Genomic DNA, 19,779 nt, shown 5'->3' on the forward strand with positions numbered 1-19,779 from the left:
TGTTAAAGTACTCCACTATGAATGTGGCCAATCTATCTCCTGACCCAAAGCTGACCTTAAAAACACTCCTCCCCTCTAAAAGGCCTTCCCTCACACAGTAACACTGTTTAACACTTCAATATTTCACTAATTTGCTATCAAGGAAAACTGATCCATGATATTAGGTTTGTTTTGATATGTACACATCTAAAAAAGAACTGTGTTATCAGCAGTAGGGGTGGGCAATATGGCCTTTAAATAATATCACAATATTTTGGGATATTTTTGCGATAACGATATTCACTAGCGATATATAAGAACACTTTTTTAAAAAGTGTATTTTTTAAAACACTTTTGTTTTGCAGACAGTCAGGAAATCTAAGGTACAAATGTTACTAAATGTACATTAAATTAAGCATCACTTCCAGTAGGGCTGGGCGATATGGCTAAAAAACTAATATCTCGATATGTTTTCGAGAAGTGGCGATATACGATACGATATAATGTAAACTTAAAGTACAATGGCAGGCCACTGCCCGTATTTTACCTTATATTGTTTATAAGTTATCTTAAAAACACAAAATATTGTAGTTCTGATCATTTCTGACTGATTTACAGTGTTTCTATTTTGTATTATTACAGGCTGTATTAGTATTCATATAGACAATATTTATATTGAACCAACCAGCAGAATCTCAAAATCACATTTATGTTGTCCGTTTTACTTCAAATAAATGAGCATCGAAAAAATCCAAAAACGTTTAATATTTGATGATGCTTTGCTATCATTGCAAAATGAAAGAGCACGGTAAACAGCAGCACCGCGACCCAGATCAACCACACAGCAGTATAATATCATAACAGCACCTGGAGGCCATCTTGTATATTTCCAGAATATAAAAATCCATATTTAACTGTGTTTATCCACCTAACTAATGAAAACCATCTTAGATTAAACTTCATTTATTCGCTCAGCTGTCGCGGTTAAAAGCTGAAACTGGTAATCTGTCAATTATACAACAACCAATGGAGAGAGAGATTCTGCCCAAAATTTAAATTAGAAAGCTCCGATTGGTTTATACATCTGAATCTCTTGAACTGGAGTTGTTTTGCCCACAAAGTAAGCAAAATGAATGAATCTTTACCATAGATAAGCGCACAGTTTTCTGATTCGATTCCAATGAATAATTCGTCTGAAAAGAGTCGTTTCTGACTCATTGACTCATTGTTTCCATGCTCATACGCGAAGGAAAGCGTTCCGCTTAGAGCTGTTGTGTTTTAAACGTTCTCAGATGGTAACCTGTGTATTCTACGTTCGTTCACTGACACAGTTTTTGGCCTCGCATCATTCTCGGACTCACACAGTGACACACTCCTCGTACTCACGCGGGTGCTTTTGCTTTAGGTGGTGAAATAAATTTGTCACAATATTTTTGCACGTTTTGCAAATTACAGTCTTTTGTTTGGAGTCTGTATCCGAAAAACTTCCACACTAGTGATGTAGCTCCCCTTTTAGGGACTAGTTCGTCCTCAGTGCTAACTCCGGTACTACTCTCTGCACTGGTCGCCATTATTTCACTGTTACGCACTTGACAGCGAGTGACGTGCATTTGCTAACAATATCGCAATATGGCAAAAATCATATCAAATGTACAACTATACCGGTACTATCGTGAACGATATTATATCGCCCACCCCTAATCAGCAGTCATTTTTGTATCAATCCGCTGACATATTGGTCAGCAGTCAACATGACAGATTATTTACAAAAACATGGGACACATAGTTGAGCAGCCCAGCATGATGCTTTTCACATTATACTTGGAACAGCAAATTAATATGTAGTATTAACTAACATTTAGAGCTCATACATAAACATCATAATGTTTAATAAAAGATAGACATACAACATGCAGTTCTGCCAGCTGAATTTATCAATAGTATGTTAAACTTTCTAATAGCTATAAACAAAATTTTTAAATGTTTATACACCTATACACAAAGAATAAAAAATGTATTCCCTGAATCTTTTTACAGTATTATCTATGGTAGTTATTAAAAGACCCAAGATATTTGAAAAATATTTGCTTTGCTTGCAAAGAATGTGCTTTTGGTGTATCCCCTTTTTATACCCAAACATGACACCCTTATGAATATATGCCTCTCCAGGTTTATGACATTACTACAGTTCAATCCTTTTGCAAGCCCCCAGCCTTTACCCCAGCTATCACTTCGTCATCCTATGATTATTAACTGATATTTAAATAATGTGGTCACACATTTTTCGTGTTAAAAAGATTTGGTTCAGGTGATCATTAATCAGCACCTTATTACAGTACAATAAGGCGTGCCTGTGTTGGAATTTAACAAAACCTAGAATTAAATGTCTGCCGTACAGGTAGGAAAGTTTATTTAAGAAGTGCTTGGTCTAAATTTTTTCCCCAGAGTTCAATGGACAGTTGCAATTGGAAATATTTAACTCCCCAAAGAATCTATAAACTTTTTTGTTTTTTTTTGTCAAGTTGCAGCATTATTCAACAGACTTGCACATTTACACATTTAGTATAAGTACCTACTTTTTGTGAATTTGTGGAAAAGTGCCTTATTCCCTTATTAGAAAATCTGTATTAAAACATTTACAGCATTGCACACAAATAAAATGATGCCAGAGTATTAGTTAACTAGGATATTAATTAGCAAGTTCTTCCAACCAATCAATAAAATAAATATGTTTTTTTTAAAAGAGCTCTGTCCCTAACTTTGCATGCAACCTTCAGGATTGCCTATAGGAGACACTCTAAACTTTATTATATCAAGCTAGTGTTCCAAGAAATATCAGGACAACTTTAAATAGAGCTGAATGGAACACAGAAGCTAAAGCTTCCAGGCTGGCTCACGAGACTATTGATGAGCTATAATTACCATCTAAATGCTTGGCCGGGGGTAATTTTATAGCCTTTTGGTCACGTAATGCCCAAACTAGATAGCAGTGCCACCGATTCCAAGACACCAAGTCGATTCCAACTCCTGGCGACCATTTTCTGTTTGGGTCTCAGTGGTTCAATAAAAATGGCAGCTATACAAAATTATCTAAGATGATGTTTGTTGCTGTTCTTATCCAAACAGAAAAATGTATGTATTTATATGATCTAGATAATAAACGAAAAAACATTAATATTAAAATCACAAACAGAGGTTGGTTTGTGTCAGTATGGAGACTGCACATACAGATGTGTGCAATTTTATTTGTTAACAAAAATGATGTGAATATTATGCATCATGTACCAGTGTAAACAGTAAGATATGTAGAATGTATTGTATAATAACATAAAAATATTGTCATAAAAAGCTTTAATATACAAGCTTATTATGATCAGCATGATTAGTTTGTGCTTGAAATTACTTGTTTGCCAACAGCTACACTTTAAAATCTACATTCTGAATGATAACCTTGTTCTGCTTGCAGTGTTCATCTTACTATTTCATTCACTATGTTACACTGTTTGTTTATTTAATACATCATCATTAGGCCTTGTTGATATAAAAGTTTATATTTGATTGGACACTATCAGCTTGATTGGTATTGGTTAGAAATTGGCAAAATTTGCATCCCTAACTCAAACTACACAAAAGTGACATCATTCATGTTAAGGATAAAGTCAGACCATCAGGACAAACAAATGCCTTTGGCTGAATGAAATGTAATTTGCTGCACTGGGTCTCCCTCAAAGAAATATGAGCAGCACCTTAATTTTCTGCCATAGTGAATCATTCTAGCTTGTGAACAATAACTGCATGGTGATTCTTCCAGGTAACTTTGCAGCTGTGATGTTCACTTCACTGATATGGCTTGTTTAAATATTTCTGACTTAAATTCGAATAAAGTGACATGTTAACATGGTTTCACTGAACCACCCCAACCTAAATCAAGGCTTAAATTTGATTAAACAAATTTGATTAAATTTGATTAAACTTACAATATCAAGATGTGAAGGGCAGTTTGTATCTTAAGAAACCTCCAATATGTGAACTTAAAATTAGGCATTCAAAGTTTGTATCTTAAGAAACTTCCAATATGTGAACTTAAAATTAGGCATTCAAAGTTACACCTAAGTAGAAAATAGATAGCAGCTAGAAAAATAATTCTGATAATACAAAATGAATTATTTGGATGTCAGTTTAAAGCAGTATATAATAATAATATATCATAAATAAATAACCAAGACCACATCACTTCCATTCTGACTTTTGATAGCGTTTGATACCTTTAACGCACATGCATGAGCTTTACACAACGTGTTTATTAGAACACCAGTGTTGTGCAGAATTCTGCACCTCTGCCATCAGAGCAACTCCAGTAATATTTTATCAAGAGTATGCAACCTCAATTTTAAGTCAAAAGGGAAAAATACATCTCCAAACTACTAAAATCATAAAGCAGTAACATTTTCAATATATGATTTTTAAATAGGGAATTTATTATGCATCATTACTGAGCCTCTAAAATACTGATAAATAACAAGCATGTAATAAAGGATAGATACATTTGAAAACAACAAGTTTGTTCAGCTTTTATTGTGATTTAAGGGTAGCTGACAGAAACCTAATTTTAAATCTTGATTCGACCATAGGATGACGACCTTACCTTCTCCCAATTTAGCTCCGCCCAAATCAAGCCAACCAAGAGGAAAATGACACTAAAAAGAAATTCTTAATTATTTTAGTAAAAAGTTAATGAAAGTGTGTCGTCAGGGAATTTAAAATGTGACATTTCACATACAATGGATTACAATGGATCCATACAATGGATTAAACATGTATAGCTTCGCAGTACATATATAAGTACAGTACATGATGTATTTAATAATAGATTTTTCTGCGTAAATGCATTATACAATTAAACTATTGGGAAAACAGCATCCGCAGTTTTCTAGATTAGCCCCCAAATCCTTGCGAATCATTACAAATGAGTTTTACGGCACATTTCTAAATTTAATTACTTCAACTCAACGACAGCATGCCGTATCATGTTAGTTACTTGGGAGACGCTTCAGTTGTTTACAATCAGTAGCGCAGGTTATAATACGTTCCAAACACGCTAAACTCTACATTGTATAATAACCAACAGTTTATTACTAGATGTGAAACAGTACACAGCTGTAGATAATGGTTTGTCAAACTCCTAGCCATCACTGACACATTTAAAACGGCATTACTAATTAGCTCATAGCTATAGTATCGCCTCTGTGATAGTGCGGGACAGGGGTTTAACCAGCAAACAATGACACGTACCTGAACGCGGGCTCATCCTTCTGACATTTCGGCAGAGGCGAAAAAGCATTTCTTTTGTTGAATAGTTTTTGGAACAGGGTAGGTGGCATATTGGACCAGCTATTTTGGCATTAAAACTCCTATTGTGCTTAATTCCAGAAACATGCTCCACTCGACAGAGACGACGCCATTTGTGGCCTAGTCATATGACGGGAATTAGTCACACGAGCTGCTTAGAACGGTGAGTCCGCTGCTGTTTGTTTTGATTGGCTGATATTTTTGGCATTTCACCACGTGATCAATAGGCCTGCCCTGTTTATGTTTTGGGCTTAAACTTCAGGGGGCCGTAAGCACAAAAAATATCTAAACGCTCAAGCTGGCTAATTTAGTAGAAACACTCTTAAACGCGTAATTTACAAAGCTTTTTAGCTTTAAAGAAACATTTAAATGTGAGAACTTAAGGGCACTGTCGCCTTACAGCAAGAAGGTCCTGGGTTCAATTCCCAGGCGGGGCGGTCCGGGTCCTTTTTGTGCGGAGTTTCCATGTTCTCCCCGTGTTTGCCTGGGTTTCCTCCCACAGTCCAAAAACATGCAGTCAGGTTAATTGGATACACTGAATTGCCCTATAGGTGAATGTGTGTGTGTGTGTGCCCTGCGATAGACTGGTGCCCCGTCCAGGGTGTTACTGTGTGCCTTTCACCCGGGATAGACTCCAGCAAAAATAAGCTAATTTTGAATTTAATCCCTGCAACACACTCAAAAACGTTGGGACAGAGGCCTTTTCTATTATTTACATTTTTTATTGTTGCAAACCAACATTAAGTTGTTGCAGTTTTGCTTGGTGAAATAGACTTACAGGGAAAAGACTTCTTGATGACATGTATTTCTAAAATCCGATATATTTGATTATACAGAAACCTCAATGACAAATAATAAAACTATCAGTAATGTTTTGAATAAGCAGTGTATAGACACTATGAACTAAATAAGGTTCATGGTGGGTTGAAGGCACTTAGCACCTATCCTATAAAGCAGGAGCTTCTGTTGACATACCTAATCAGTATTTAAATGGTTCAAGTGTATAGCTCGAGCATGGCTGGTATAAAAACCTGCAGCCACAGTGGCTCCTTGTGAATGACACTGGACAACCCTGCTGTAAAGTCACAGTTTATTCCTGTTATTAAACAAATTCTGTAACAACTGTTTCTCTTTGTTAATGACTTCTAAACTGATTTTTTAAGTCAAACTCATTTAAATGTTCACATGTATGTCTGGCCCTAAAATAATCTGTTTTCTCTGTCAATAATTTAAAAGTAAAAAAACAACCTTTTAAGGGATTCATGAATTGGTTATTTATCCCAAATCTTTATGGAGTCATCTTTTGCATTTATTTTACAGAGATGAGAGGGATTACTAGTTGGCTATGTGGTCCAATGAAATAAGGTTCAAGATCATTAGCTCTCTAAGTATAATTATATGTGATTACAGTCATGGCCAAAAGTTTTGAGACTTGACTTTTTGAGACAATTTTTGGTTTTCACAGTCTGCTGCTTAAGTGTTTTTAGATCTTTTTGTCAGATGTTTTTATGGCATAGTGAAGTAAAATTATAAGTAGTTAATAAGTTTTAACTGTAATTGACATAAATGAAGTTTAAGCAAAGACTCAATATTTACAGTGTTGACTATTCTTTTTCTAGACTTCTGCAATTCACCCTGGCATGCTGAAGATCAGCTTCTGGGCCAAATCCTGACTGATGGCAACTCATTCTTGCCTAATCAGTGTTTGGAGTTCATCACAATTCGTGTTTTTGATTGACCACAGGTTCTTAATGAGGTTGAGATCTGGGGAAAATCCTGACCATGGACCCAGAATTTTTGTTCACAGAGCCACTTAGTTATTACCTTTGCCTTGTGACATAGTGCTCCATCCTGCTGGAAAAGCACTGTTCATCACCAAATTGTTCCTGAATCATTGGGAGAAGCTGCTCTTTAAAGATGTTTTGATACTATTCTTTATTCATGGAAGTGTTTAGGAATTGTAAGCCCACTTCCTTGGATGAAAAGCAACCCCGCACATGAATGGTCTCAGAATGATTTACTGTTCCCAGTACAATCATTTTTCCTGATGTTCCCAAACAGTTTGAAGGGGGCTTTATCAGAAAATTAACTTGCCCGCGGTACTCTGCAATCCAATTTCTGTAATTTCTGCAGAATGTCAGTCTGTCCTTGATGTTTGTCTTGGAGAGAAGTGGCTTCTTTGCTGCCCCTTTTGACACCAGGCCATCCTTTAAAAGCCTATCGCCCCACTGTGCGTGCAAATTTGTTAATGCAGCAAGACATGATCCAATGCTAGAGTCCACTGCTAAATGGCCTAAAAGAAAAAAAATTGTATTTTTAAGTTGCCTAGTCAGTCTTGAGTTTAATACCTTAAGATTCTGAACTTAAAATGGGCAGTTTAGGCTTAACTGCTCCTCAGCATGGCTGAATTAAAGAATATTAAACAGGAGTGTGCCAAAAATCTACAGATTTTCTCGGTTTTCTTTTTTTCTTTTATATTGCATTTTTTATAAGGATCTTAAACAATTAAGTGCGACATGTAAAACGTAGAGGAAATTGTTAAATACTTTCCACAGAGACTCGCTTACACTTGTAGAGCAGCAATTCATATTTTTAGTAGCCAAAGACCCCTTCATGGCACAAATAAATACAATTCACAGACTCCATAGACTATTTTTATGTTCCAGTATTAACTTTTAACAGCATATTTGATGGTATTTATTATTAACTAAAGTGATTCTTTTTATGTAAAGAACCTCATGGATCTAGCTTGTAACCAATCTCATCTTACTATGATATTTCCATTGGCTTATGTATTTTATTTCTGTGCTGCCACCCAAATAATGGAGCTGTCTAGTGGTGGATTAAAATGGATGTCAAAAAAAACTTGACATTTTAATAATTAATATCGGTCAAAATAAATGGTTTTGTATTTTCATTTATACATTTTTATTTATTCCACTTTGTTTAACCATATAGGTAGTTCTGGTTCACTGCCAGGCCTTATGCATGCAGTGTTTAACACAGATACTAATTGCTTTTTTCAGTTACATTTGATAAGCACACAATTTTCTTCTACATTAATTATCAGATCCTCAGCTCCTCAGCTCCTGGCAAGTCTTTGAAGGAAATCTAAAGGAAATAAAAGAGAACATATGTAACTTAGCAATGGAACGTACATTTTTTTTTCTAAAAATTTACTTCTAACAGATCACTACCATATTAAATTTAGACTTTGCATTGCTTGTGACACCTAGTTCACAAGTTTAGGTCTAATTCATAAGATATACTGTGTTGCAAGTCAACGTTGTTTTTCCACTAGATATCCATGTACTCTCTAAAGAGGAGCTGACATAACTTTGGGTTCTAGTACTAGTTCCAACTTTTACACCTTTACTGCAATGACTATCTGGTTGCATTAAAAGTCATGGACTTGGGGCATTCCTTGTTTAAATGAACAATTTGGTAACAGTAGTTTTGTGCTACATGTTTGAGTTTTATTGCGATGTCGAATGTAGCAGCAGCAGCAAAAGCTAAGAAATAAAAGTTAAATCTTCAATCATTCCACACATGACTCCAGGAATGGTCTCATATTAAGCAGGAGAGCAAAGGAGAAAATTTGTACTTTTGAAACCACAACAATTAGTGTCCTCAGTTCCCAAACCATTAAAAAGTCTTATTAATCGGAAAAGTTATGGACACAGGTAAACATGTCCCAACTGTAAATGATAAAATGTTGTGCATTACCAAAATCTATTTTGATCACATTCATACTCAGGACATTCTTCCAGAACGACTGTGGCTTCTTCAGGTGAGTTCTGTCAAACATCAGTCTCCTGGGTCCCCCAGCATTGTGTCTTATATCATTCAGATAATGACGGGTAGTCTGACACGCAAGCTGACACTGTTGTATTCTGTAATTGCAAGTTAGCTTGAAAGTGTTTGGAGTTTATTAAAGTTCTTTGTCCACTATTTAAAGAATCCTTTATAGCAATCTTCCATCCAATTTTCTCTTATGTCCATGTCCAGGGAGGTCAGCTACAGTGCCATTGGCTCTAAATTTTCTTAATGATGTTGGACACAGGAACATTTGGTTCTCTGAAGATGGACTTGTAACCTTAAGGTTGTTCACGATTTTGACAATTCTAGAAACACAGATTGAGAATTTTTCTCCATTTAAACTGGTTGTGTGATTTCTGTATTGCAGCAACTGTCACTTGCCAAAGATAAGTTCAATTACAAAGATCACATGACTAATTATTTTTTACAATTTTAATAAATGTTTATTCTAAAGCATTTGTAATTGCAACAGTTTTCTGGGAAAAGTTGTGCATTTTTTGCCATGACTAATAAGAAAAGTCTTAAATTACATCACTTTTTGGTAAACAACAAGGTTGTCAATGTCAATACAAAGTATCTATGGTAATTTATAATAAGGACCCAGAAGGCAGTAAAAAGTTTGAACATTTTGTTATCTGCTTAAAATAGATATGCCACATCAGCAGCAAAGATTTAAATAAGTTTTCCAACGGCAAAGCCTTTGTCACATATGACAATAATAATTAGATTCCTGTTTGTGTTTTGTGCAGTTTGGGAAATAAAATGTTGATTTAAAAAAAAAATTGATAGCACTAAAATAGTATTAGCCCCTAAGTACCATAAAGTTCTGTACAGGTAACATTAAAAAAAATGTTGACATTGTACCATTTTCTACTGGAAAAACAAGAATATTTTTTCAATAAAGGTAAACGATTTACCAGTTTGGCAGGGAACTGAAAGGTGTAGGTCTGTTTCAGTTTTTGGAAAAAATCTTCCTTCTGAAATTCTTCTGTAAAGTCAAAAAACTTTCCCATCTCTGTGAAAGGCTTCAGGGGTCCTGTGTGTTCACTCATGACGCTCCCCCTCAGTTCACAGTGATCATCTGCTTGGCTATGAGGCTCTCCCTTACCAGATTCAACCTCTAATACATCTTGTGTGTTAATAATACTACTGAAAGTCACCTTTTTGCACTTTATGGCCTTGTACCTTCCTGTAAGAGGCTTTAAGAATATTATAATTAGATCCAGACTTAAGATCCAGAATAAGAGACACACACATAATTGAAAAATAAAAAAGTTTGTCATTATAATTATTAATTGGGGTTTACATATTTTATTTGACTGTTTTCTTAATAGAGCAATGTCTACAAGGTTTTACGTTATATTCTATATTGCATAGAAAAAAACGAATTACCTTTTTCTTTATAACAGGAGAGAACAGCACAGCTCTTTTAGTCACAGGAGTCTTTTCATCAGTTTCAGCAGCTTTCTCCTCACCTCCTGAGGGTAGCACAAGTTCACAGCATTTTTTGTGACATACATCATTTTGCAGTAACATGAATATTTAAAATAACATATTGACAGAGAAGAACACCTAATATATTTTTTGATGTAAAATGTTTCCAGGGTCCAACCACAGGTGATGAGCTATGGATAGAGCAAAAGATTGGTTAGAAAAATAAAAGAAAAGAACAAAAGCAGTACATGTTTTCAGTCCTCTGGGAATGGATAACATACAAACACATATGCACAGCACAAAAAATTAAGGGAACACTTAAATAACATTTCAGATCTTGATTAACAAAAAAATTTACATTAAAAATCTGATATAAAGTTTGTAATTTGCTGAGAACAAAATTATGTAACAATGATTAATGAAAACCAAAATAATTAACCCAATGAGACCTGGATTTAAAATCATACAGAAAATCAAAGTAAAAAACTCTAATTTTGTGTAAATTTCTTTACAGCCACTCATAATGTGACTCAGTAGTGTGTGTGGTCACCATATGCCTATATGCACTATCGACAATGTCTGGGCATGTTTGTGATGAGACGGCCTCTCCGATCTGGAACAGGGCATCAGTGAGCTCCTGGATATTCTGTGGAACTACTTGGCGGCATCATATGCACTGATGAATAACGCCAGAGGTTTTAACTGGATTTCAGAGGTCTGGGGAATGTGAGGGCCAGTCAACCAGTCAATGGCATCATCCAGGAACTGCGTACACACTCTGGCCACAAAAGGCTAGGCATTATTCGGCACCTAGAGGAACCCAGGGCTTACTACAGCAGCATAAGGTCTGACAATGGCTCGGAGGATTTTATTCCTGTACCGAACAGCAGTCAGGGTGCCGCTGGTTGGAGGTTGGTGCGAGGTTTTTTCCCAGACCCACCGCCAAACCAGTCATGCTATTAGGCTGATGCCTTTCTACAGCCCTGTTCAGCTCTTCTTGAGTAATAGCTGTGTCGTGGTATCTCCTCCAGGCTCTTGAGTGTGCTGGGAGACACAGCAAATCTTCTTGTGATGGCACATATAGATGTGCCATCCTGAGGTACCTGGACTATCTGTGCAACCTGAATGGGATGCAGGTACCGCTACCAGTAGTGACAAGGACACCAGCAAAAACTAGAGAAAAATCACATAGGAAGGATAAGGAGTGAATAATTGTCTGTGTCCACAACATGTAACACCATTCCCTTTTTGGAGGTTGTATTGCTGTTGCCTATCCAGTGTACCTGTTGTCTCTTTCATTTGTACCAAAGCAGGTGAAACCGATTCCAAATTGCTAATGCTTCTTAATTGGACAGACTGATATCCCTGAAGTTTAACTGACTCGGTGTTATACCGTAATGATAAAGTGCTCCCTTAATTAATTTTGAGCAGTATATAAAAATACCCAAACTGATGGTCATTCTAAAAGATTTTAATGCCATTAAAAGTATATAGTTAAAGCATTACTTTACCAAAGAGGTGATACAGGCTGAGGAGAGGACAGAAAAAATGACTCATCTGCAGCTCTTTTATCAAGAATAGGTGAGAGTTCTATAAGGAGCATAGAAATAAAGAACATAAAACAAAATGTATGCAAATATTTACAATCAAGAGAATTTTAAGGCATTTAAAGGTATTTTGCTATAATGTTAGATATTTAGACAAAACCATTTCAACATTACTGGATATAAATTTTTAAATTTGATATTAAAAATAGAATGAAAACATTGCTAAGAAATAAACTAAATATTGCATTAAGGCAAAAAGCTTTGTGAGAAGCTTTTAATAACATCACACTGTGTAAAAATGTTAGTATACGACAATACCCAGAATTGAGGACAGGTTTGGAGGTTGTTGCATAGTTAAATTTGCAGCATGACTCAGATCAAGCAGTGTTGAGTTCTTGACGAGGTGGTGCAGCATTTCATCTTCAGTTACCAAACCTGTTGCTTCAACTGAAATAAAAGGGGGGCACAAATTGTTTGTCCATTTAAATTTTTAGTTTATATAAAAGTAACCAAAATTAAAACCTTTACAGTTATCATTGCAAAACAATTATTTTATTGTTAAAAACTTGCTATCAGTGAGGCCAGGCCAACAACACATACCATAAGTATCAGCTTTGCGAAGTGTCTCAATGGAAGGAAGTGTAACATCTGCTTCCAAATCTGAATCCATACAATCCAGCAAAAAACTGGAAACACCAGATGGCATAATCATACCTAAATTGTGACAGGAAAGTACAGCTTTAAAATTTGTTAGGTCCATTTAGAAGCTGAAATTGACAAAATAATCAAAACACTTAGGATAAAGAACTCCAAACCCAACTTGTGCTATCTTGGCTGGGGTCCTTGTCACTGTGGGTTACTAGGTCCTGGTGAAAATAGGCACAATTTTAAGGTAAATGACAAAAGCGTATTTTTTACTGGTAAGCAGGGCCAACAGACAGAGACTATTCTATTTATCCACAAAAATTATTTACTTAAAACGACTACATTTTAGGTTAATCTGAACTAGTTTTTAATATGAAAAATCACAATTTACTAATATCACTGTCCAATTACGCTTCAGCTCAACAACATTCTACCCAAATCAACATACAGTTGGTAATTGAATTTAAAGTTTCTCTTTTTTTTATAGAATATCTGAATTTTAAATTTGAGGAAATGTCATAATTTAACAAAGAGGTCTTAGACTTTTTTTGAGAGACTTAAAGCCATTCTTCATTGTTAAATGTTAGAATTTGATTTGCAAAAAAAAGAAAGGCTCAAAGGCTTCTTGAGACTGCTGAGAACACACTTCAAGTGTTGAAGCAGACATGCACATCTTCCCTATCTCAATCAAAATGGAACATAATTCTTTAGCTGATGATAGAAAATCTATTACTTAAGCTAAAGCAAAACATTTCTAGTTTGAAGGCAAACCAGAACAAACATAAAGGGTGAACTAAACAAGTGATTCATAAAATAAAAAAACTAGTAATTTCATCCAAAAAATGACAGATTTAGATTTGAACTGACCTCAATTTAAAAATGAGTATATAGTTATACATGTTGTATATGTATAGTTAAACATATAAGTTATGTTTAAAAGAAAAACATTGAACACAGTCACTGGTCAAAGAGAATTTACTAATTACTGTTGTCGTAATGACAGATACTTTTCCAAGTTTACTAAATTGAGGTTTGTAGAAGTAAAACCATTATTAAAATTCTACTAAAGCTTAATAAAACAAGAACATTTACTTTTACCGCTAAAGGTGATGTGCTGGGGGTTACGTACTCACCCATTCACCTACCTACCTAGGAGTAATTTAGAGCAACCAAACCATCTCTGCATGTTTTTGGGGTGGGGGGGACCAACCAGAGATCCTGCTAAACTCCTAACAGACATGCAAAGATTGATCATTGGTCCCCAGAATCTAAAGTGCATGTAACATTTGAACATAATACACTGCCCGGCCAAAAAAAAGGTCACCACCTGGATTTAACTAAGCAAATAGGTAAGAGCCTCACATTAGATAATTACTGCATGGGTGATTATGTCTCAGCTAGCAAGTTATTTAAGCCTCACTGATGCAGTGAGTAGCTTCTCATTTGTTAAACAACCATGTCAAAAGACACATCCTGCGGTCGTGGAAAAGATGTTAATCCGTTTCAGAAGGGTCAAATTATTGGCATGCATCAAGCAGAGAAAACATCTAAGGAGACTGCTGAAACTACTAAAATCGGGTTAAGAACTGTCCAACGCATTATTAAAAAGTGGAAGGACAGTGGGGAAACATCATCTTCGAGGAAGGAATGTGGTCGGAAAAAAAATCTTGAATGATCTAAACGTTTGGTGAAATCAAATGGTAGAAAAACTACAGTAGAACTCAGGGATATGTTTAATAGTGAAAGTAAGAGCATTTCCACATGCACAATGTGAAGGGAACTCAAGGGATTGGGACTAAACAGCTGTGTAGCCTTAAGAAAACCACTTGTCAGTTAGGCTAATGCCTAGTTCACACTACACGATTTTTGCCCTGATTTTCACTCGGCGACTGGTCAGCGCTAGATTTGCCGGCTCGGGAGCAACTCGGCGTTCGCTCGGCGATCAAAACTCGGCTCTCAATCGCTATGTGTGAACTACTCAACAACTCGATCCTAACGGCTCGCCGAGCGCTCAGATCGAGATTTCTAGCATGTCAGATATCTGATCTGAGTTGCACAACTGGCAATGAGTGCTATGTCGAACAGCCAATGAGAACACAAGATATGGTGTGAGGGGAAGTGTAGGAGAGGAGTGTAAACAGGTGGGACAGGGGGATAATATAGTTTATAAATGGTGTCCCAAAATTCATGCAAGATTTGAATTTGGTGCCATTTGTGCGGTAAAGTGTTGCCAACGAAAAAAAAGACAGCGTGACAGCTCACAGTTCAGGGTTATTAAAAATGGAGTGCTACACGAAAGAACAACGCGTTTTCACTGTTGAGCAATATTTTAAAAATAATGAAGGTTTGGCAGCTACAGTTCGCAATTTTCGTACAAAATATGGTCAGAATAGTGATTTAACTTTATTTCGACAAAAGAGTGCGTATGTGCCAGCAAAGCCGTGGAGGCCATTTACCCGATATGCTATTCCATACATAACCCTATACTGTATACTTTATGAATCAATTAAAAATTAACAATTTTTAATTAAAAACCTGTGTTCTCTATCAAAATTACTTCTTGCGTGAATTTTGGGACACCCTATATTAGAATACATCAGCACACACGTTTTACAGTATTTATGACTTGATCGTTCTCTACAAAACATAACACCAACACTGCATTGCAAAATATTAATTAACCTCCAACTTACTACAGAACAATCCATGCTGTTCGCGTTGCCAAATCCACTTAGATTCATTTATTTTTCCTCCTTGATTTTACACTGCACATCAGCGCACAAACTTTGATCACTTGCTACTTGTTGACGTGCATGTTTGGACATGGTATCATTAAACCTCTCGTCACTTCTCGTGTTTGTTTTTGTAAAAAAAAAAAAAAAAAAAAAAAAAAAACGTAGTTTGGGAGATCAGAGAAGCTCGTCTGCAATTCCAGTTGGTGATGGATCGTGTAGTGTGTGAAAGCCCCTATCACCGATCAGTCGTGTAGTGTGAACTGTACAGCAACCCGGCAAATCAGAAAGTCGTGTAGTGTGATCTTGGCATAACCAGCAAAGACAGCTTCAATTTGCTAGGGAGCATAAGGATTGGACTCTGGAGCAATGGAAGGAGGTCATGTGGTCTGAAGAGTCCAGATTTACCCTGTTCCAGAGTGATGGGTGCATCAGAGTAAGAAGAGAGGCGGCTGAAGTGATGCACCCATCATGCCTAGTGCCTACCGTACAAGCCTGTGGGGGCAGTGCTATGATCTGGGGTTGCTGCAGTTGGTCAGGTCTAGGTTCAGCAACGTTATGTGCCCAAAGAATGAGGTCAGCTGACTACCTGAATATACTGAACGACCAGGTTATTCTATCAATGGATTTTTTCTTCCCTGATGGCACGGGCATATTCCAAGATGACAATGCCAGGATTCATCGGGCTCAAATTGTGAAAGAGTGGTTCAGGGAGCATGAGACATCATTTTCACACATGGATTGGCCACCACAGAGTCCAGACCTGAACCCCATTGAGAATCTTTGGGATGTGCTGGAGAAGACTTTGCGCAGTGGTCCAAATCTCCCATCATCAATACAAGATCTTGGGGAAAAATTAATGCAACTCTGGACAGAAATAAATGTTGTGACATTGCAGAAGCTTGTGGAAACGATGCCACAGCGAATGTGTGCCGTAATAAAAGCTAAAGGCGGTCCTACGAAATATTAGAGTGTGTGACCTTTTTTTTGGCCGGGCAGTGTAAAATAACTATTCTGTTTGTGTTTAATTTATTTTTATATAATTAATTGCATTATCAAGGGCTAGTCTGCTACAAGTGACACGAGACAGAGGGCATTTGAGATAGCTTTCCCTTCTGTGCAGCCAACCATCACAAAGCAAAGAGGCACATTGATGTGATGTAATAAAAAAATTATCAGTCAAATATTGTATGTCACTTAAAGTGTATGGAGAGTAAAATAAGTAAGAATAGAAGTTTTTTTTTACCTTACATACAGCTGTTCTGGAACTGATGCTTCCTCCTCTAGTTTTTAACACTCTCCAAATTTACAAAGAAAAATTAAAAATTAAAAACCTAACAGACATTATTTTCTTTTCATATGTGTACATACACATACATATTCGAATATTGAAACATGACATATATCTATGTGCAAACGTCTGTGTGCACTACTATTGAGCTCTCAGCCTCAGTACTTGGAGGAACATCCTTTCGCCTTGATAACTTCTAAAAAGCAATTTCAGTAAGTGCTAACAAGCTTTTGACACCTCTCATGCAAAAGCTTCCAGCTCATTGAGGTTTGATGGCTTTCTTGTTGCTCTCTTTAAATCCCACCAAATATTTTTACTGGGATATAAATGTAGAGACCAAGAAGGCCACTCCATGATATGACTGTACTGCTGATAAGTCCAGTTACCACCGTTTCAGTTTTACCACATATAGCATAACATTACTCCTTAAAGCATTACATTGCTCGTTAAAATGCAATATGAATCCATGATGCCTGTCACATGGTCAAAACTGCCCACATTTCTCTGGTAATAAGCCCTGCACCAGACATACCGCTGGTCCATATGGCCAAATAGTGACAGTTTTGCTTTGTTAGTCCATAGAATTGTGACTCAGAACTCTTAAAACCTATCCAAATGCCTTTTGCCATATTTCAGTCCCCCCTTCTGTGCTTCTTGGTCAAAAGTGGCATGCATTGTGAAGTCCAGCCATAAAGGCTGTAAACTAATCTTCTGGCTGTCATCGACACATTTGTCCCAGCATTCATCAGGTCATCCTGTAAGTCTTTTGCAGTAACACTGGGATTTTTTTTGTTGTTCTAATGAAATTGCTAATGTCTGTAAACATTTTGGCCTTTCCAACAGGTAGGTTTGCTGTTGCACTGTAAGTTGGAACCCTATGGACAATACTCCCAATATGTTTTAGTGTAATAAAATTATTGAAAAGGACCACTTAATTTTTCTAAATTACAATATTTTAATTTTTATATTTCTTTTAAAATAAATATAAAGAAGTTTAGTTTGCATCATTCAAGGTCTGAAACACTGCATCTTTTTGCTATTTTGACCAGTTGTCATTTTCAATACAATTGGCAAATATATGTTTTAAGTAACAATGTTTGTACATACAAGGCCGTAATCACAATAGATTTATTGCCCGGGGGGGAGTTACCCAAAAAACTAATAACTGACGGGTCAAACATTTCCAGAGCTGTCTCTTTCTTCTCTTTCTCTTTCTCTTTGTGTGTGTGTGTGTGTGTGTGTGTGTGTGTGTGTGTGTGTGTGTGTGTGTGTGTGTGTGTGTGTGTGTGTGTGTGTGTGTGTGTGTGTGTGTGTGTGTGTGTGTGTGTGTGTGTGTGTGTGTGTGTGTGTGTGTGTGTGTGTGTGTGTGTGTGTGTGTGTGTGTGTGTACACGTGTGTGTACAAGTATTGGTAATTATTGTTTCTTACCTGCCCAAGGTGTAATCAGATTCATTAACAGGAGACAGCAAACAAGTGCGAAGATTTTTAAGATGTGACTGCCTATCTATGGAATCAAATAAAGCGAAGTGTAAGCGACCACTTTACGAGTATCAGTTTGAGAGGCTGACTAAGTTTTTATATATAGTATTTAATTAAATTATAATTATTTAATTCTATATTATTACATTTTGCTTGTTTTGTGTAGATATAAATTGCAACAGACGAAGCAATTTCGGTATACTATTTCACGCAAGTTTAAGGCTGCTAGCTAGCTCGTTTTCTGTAGGTAGCAAAAGTAAAGCTTAGCTTACGCACTCACTCGAGGTTCTTAATGGAGTCATGCTGCGATTCTTTACACAGTTATAAGTTCCGACTTTTCTTTTTCCTCTTCCTACGACCGCTTTAATTTTACTTGCGCGCATACAATGTTTAAGGCGACCCATCATCAAAAATAAAGTTTTTTTTACTAGATGTCGTTTTATCCACCTACAGCTTCAAAGCACTGCACACCTGAGGTAACGGCTTAACGAGCTACATTTCCGGTCTGCACGCGCTCTAGGTCTGAATTATAAAGCCCTCTGGAAGTAACATGGAAATGCGAAATCTTATTTTCTTTACCTTATTAAAGCTTAAACTCACCACCAAAAAACATAATGCAAGACCCTTTATTCAAGTTTTGACTTGTTCTTTCATGTCTAAATGTGTTTCCTGCATCTATATTAAGCTAATTAATCTTCTTTTTCTTAATAATAATAATAATAATAATAATAATAATAATAATAATCACAGGTCTGCAAAAAAATTTTTTTCAAGAGCTGTTTTGGTTATTCCACGTAATCTTTATGTTTTTGGGTGCGCTGAATCCGAAAATGATCTCCGTTTTGTCATAGGACATCACATTTTCTGACAATTTAGGTAACTCTGTTAAATAAGGCAATACCTCAAAATAAATGAAAGTAGACTTATAAAATTAATTTTTTATTACAAATTTTTCATGAAAATCATTTTTTCAACTGGAATGAGCTCACTAACACACACCAAAATCGATTCTTCTTCCCTGTGAGGCTCCTCTTGGAACATTTACGCTTGTGAGTAGCATCTGGAATGTCTCTCTGAAGCGTCCAACAGTAGTCTGCCATCATTGTAATGCTCCATCTTCCCTGGTATCTTCTTTCCATCTCTTTAATGTCCTGGTGGAATCGTTCACCTTGCTCTTCACTCACAGCTCCCAAATTTTCAGGAAAGTTGTCAAGGTGGGAGTGGAGGAAATGCACTTTCAAACTCATCAGGCAACCTAAAGCTTGAAATGCTTTCAGCATTCGTCCGACGATCTTTTTGTAGTCAGGATCTTTGTTATTGCCTAAAAATTTCTTTATGACTTCTGTAAATGCAATCCACCCTTCTTTTTGAGGATCTGTCATGGTATTGATAAACTCTTGATCAGCTATAAGCCTTCTAATGTCTGGTCAGACGAACACATCTTCCTTCAATTTTGCCTCCGAGAGGCCTGGAAACTTGATGACCAAGTATTTGAAGCATTCTC

The 19,779-nt window shown here is 36.4% G+C and overlaps 2 protein-coding genes across 4 annotated transcripts in view; both read right to left on the reverse strand.

Moving 5' to 3' along the window:
* Positions 1-5,449, reverse strand: part of fnip1 (folliculin interacting protein 1) — a 53,805-nt gene extending 48,356 nt beyond the window's left edge. For both annotated transcript variants that reach the window (XM_063011416.1, XM_063011414.1), the window contains exon 1: positions 5,272-5,449. In XM_063011416.1, coding sequence (XP_062867486.1) covers positions 5,272-5,360 — 89 coding nt within the window. In that variant the 5' untranslated portion in view covers positions 5,361-5,449. The remainder of the gene's footprint in view (positions 1-5,271) is intronic.
* A 2,783-nt stretch (positions 5,450-8,232) lies between these two features.
* On the reverse strand, positions 8,233-18,752 carry LOC134330606 (uncharacterized). Of its 2 annotated transcripts, XM_063011803.1 has the most exons (11): positions 18,556-18,752; positions 18,225-18,300; positions 16,752-16,803; positions 12,949-12,994; positions 12,729-12,842; positions 12,447-12,575; positions 12,093-12,171; positions 10,720-10,772; positions 10,540-10,625; positions 10,065-10,346; positions 8,233-8,439 (listed from the first exon to the last, which is right to left on the reverse strand). In XM_063011803.1, exons 1-11 carry the CDS (start codon positions 18,680-18,682, stop codon positions 8,395-8,397), a joined length of 1,089 nt encoding a protein of 362 aa, XP_062867873.1. In that variant the 5' UTR covers positions 18,683-18,752; the 3' UTR covers positions 8,233-8,394. The 2 variants fall into 2 exon arrangements, with proteins under 2 accessions (XP_062867873.1, XP_062867874.1); XM_063011804.1 differs by lacking the exon at positions 10,065-10,346.
* Positions 18,753-19,779: the final 1,027 nt, after the last annotated feature.

Source organism: Trichomycterus rosablanca, chromosome 16 (genome assembly GCF_030014385.1).
Source record: "Trichomycterus rosablanca isolate fTriRos1 chromosome 16, fTriRos1.hap1, whole genome shotgun sequence".
Taxonomy (NCBI): Eukaryota; Metazoa; Chordata; class Actinopteri; order Siluriformes; family Trichomycteridae; genus Trichomycterus; species Trichomycterus rosablanca.

What these genes read in the sequence shown, in the direction of transcription:
- LOC134330606 (XM_063011803.1), bottom strand. Translation starts at nt 18,682, where the DNA reads ATGATGGGTCGCCTTAAACATTGTATGCGCGCAAGTAAAATTAAAGCG. An exon ending in TCGCAAAGCTGATACTTATG is followed by an intron (nt 12,576 to 12,728) that starts GTATGTGTTGTT and finishes CTTTTATTTCAG; the next exon opens with TTGAAGCAACAGGTTTGGTA. An exon ending in TACATCAAAAAATATATTAG is followed by an intron (nt 10,626 to 10,719) that starts GTGTTCTTCTCT and finishes TGCTACCCTCAG; the next exon opens with GAGGTGAGGAGAAAGCTGCT.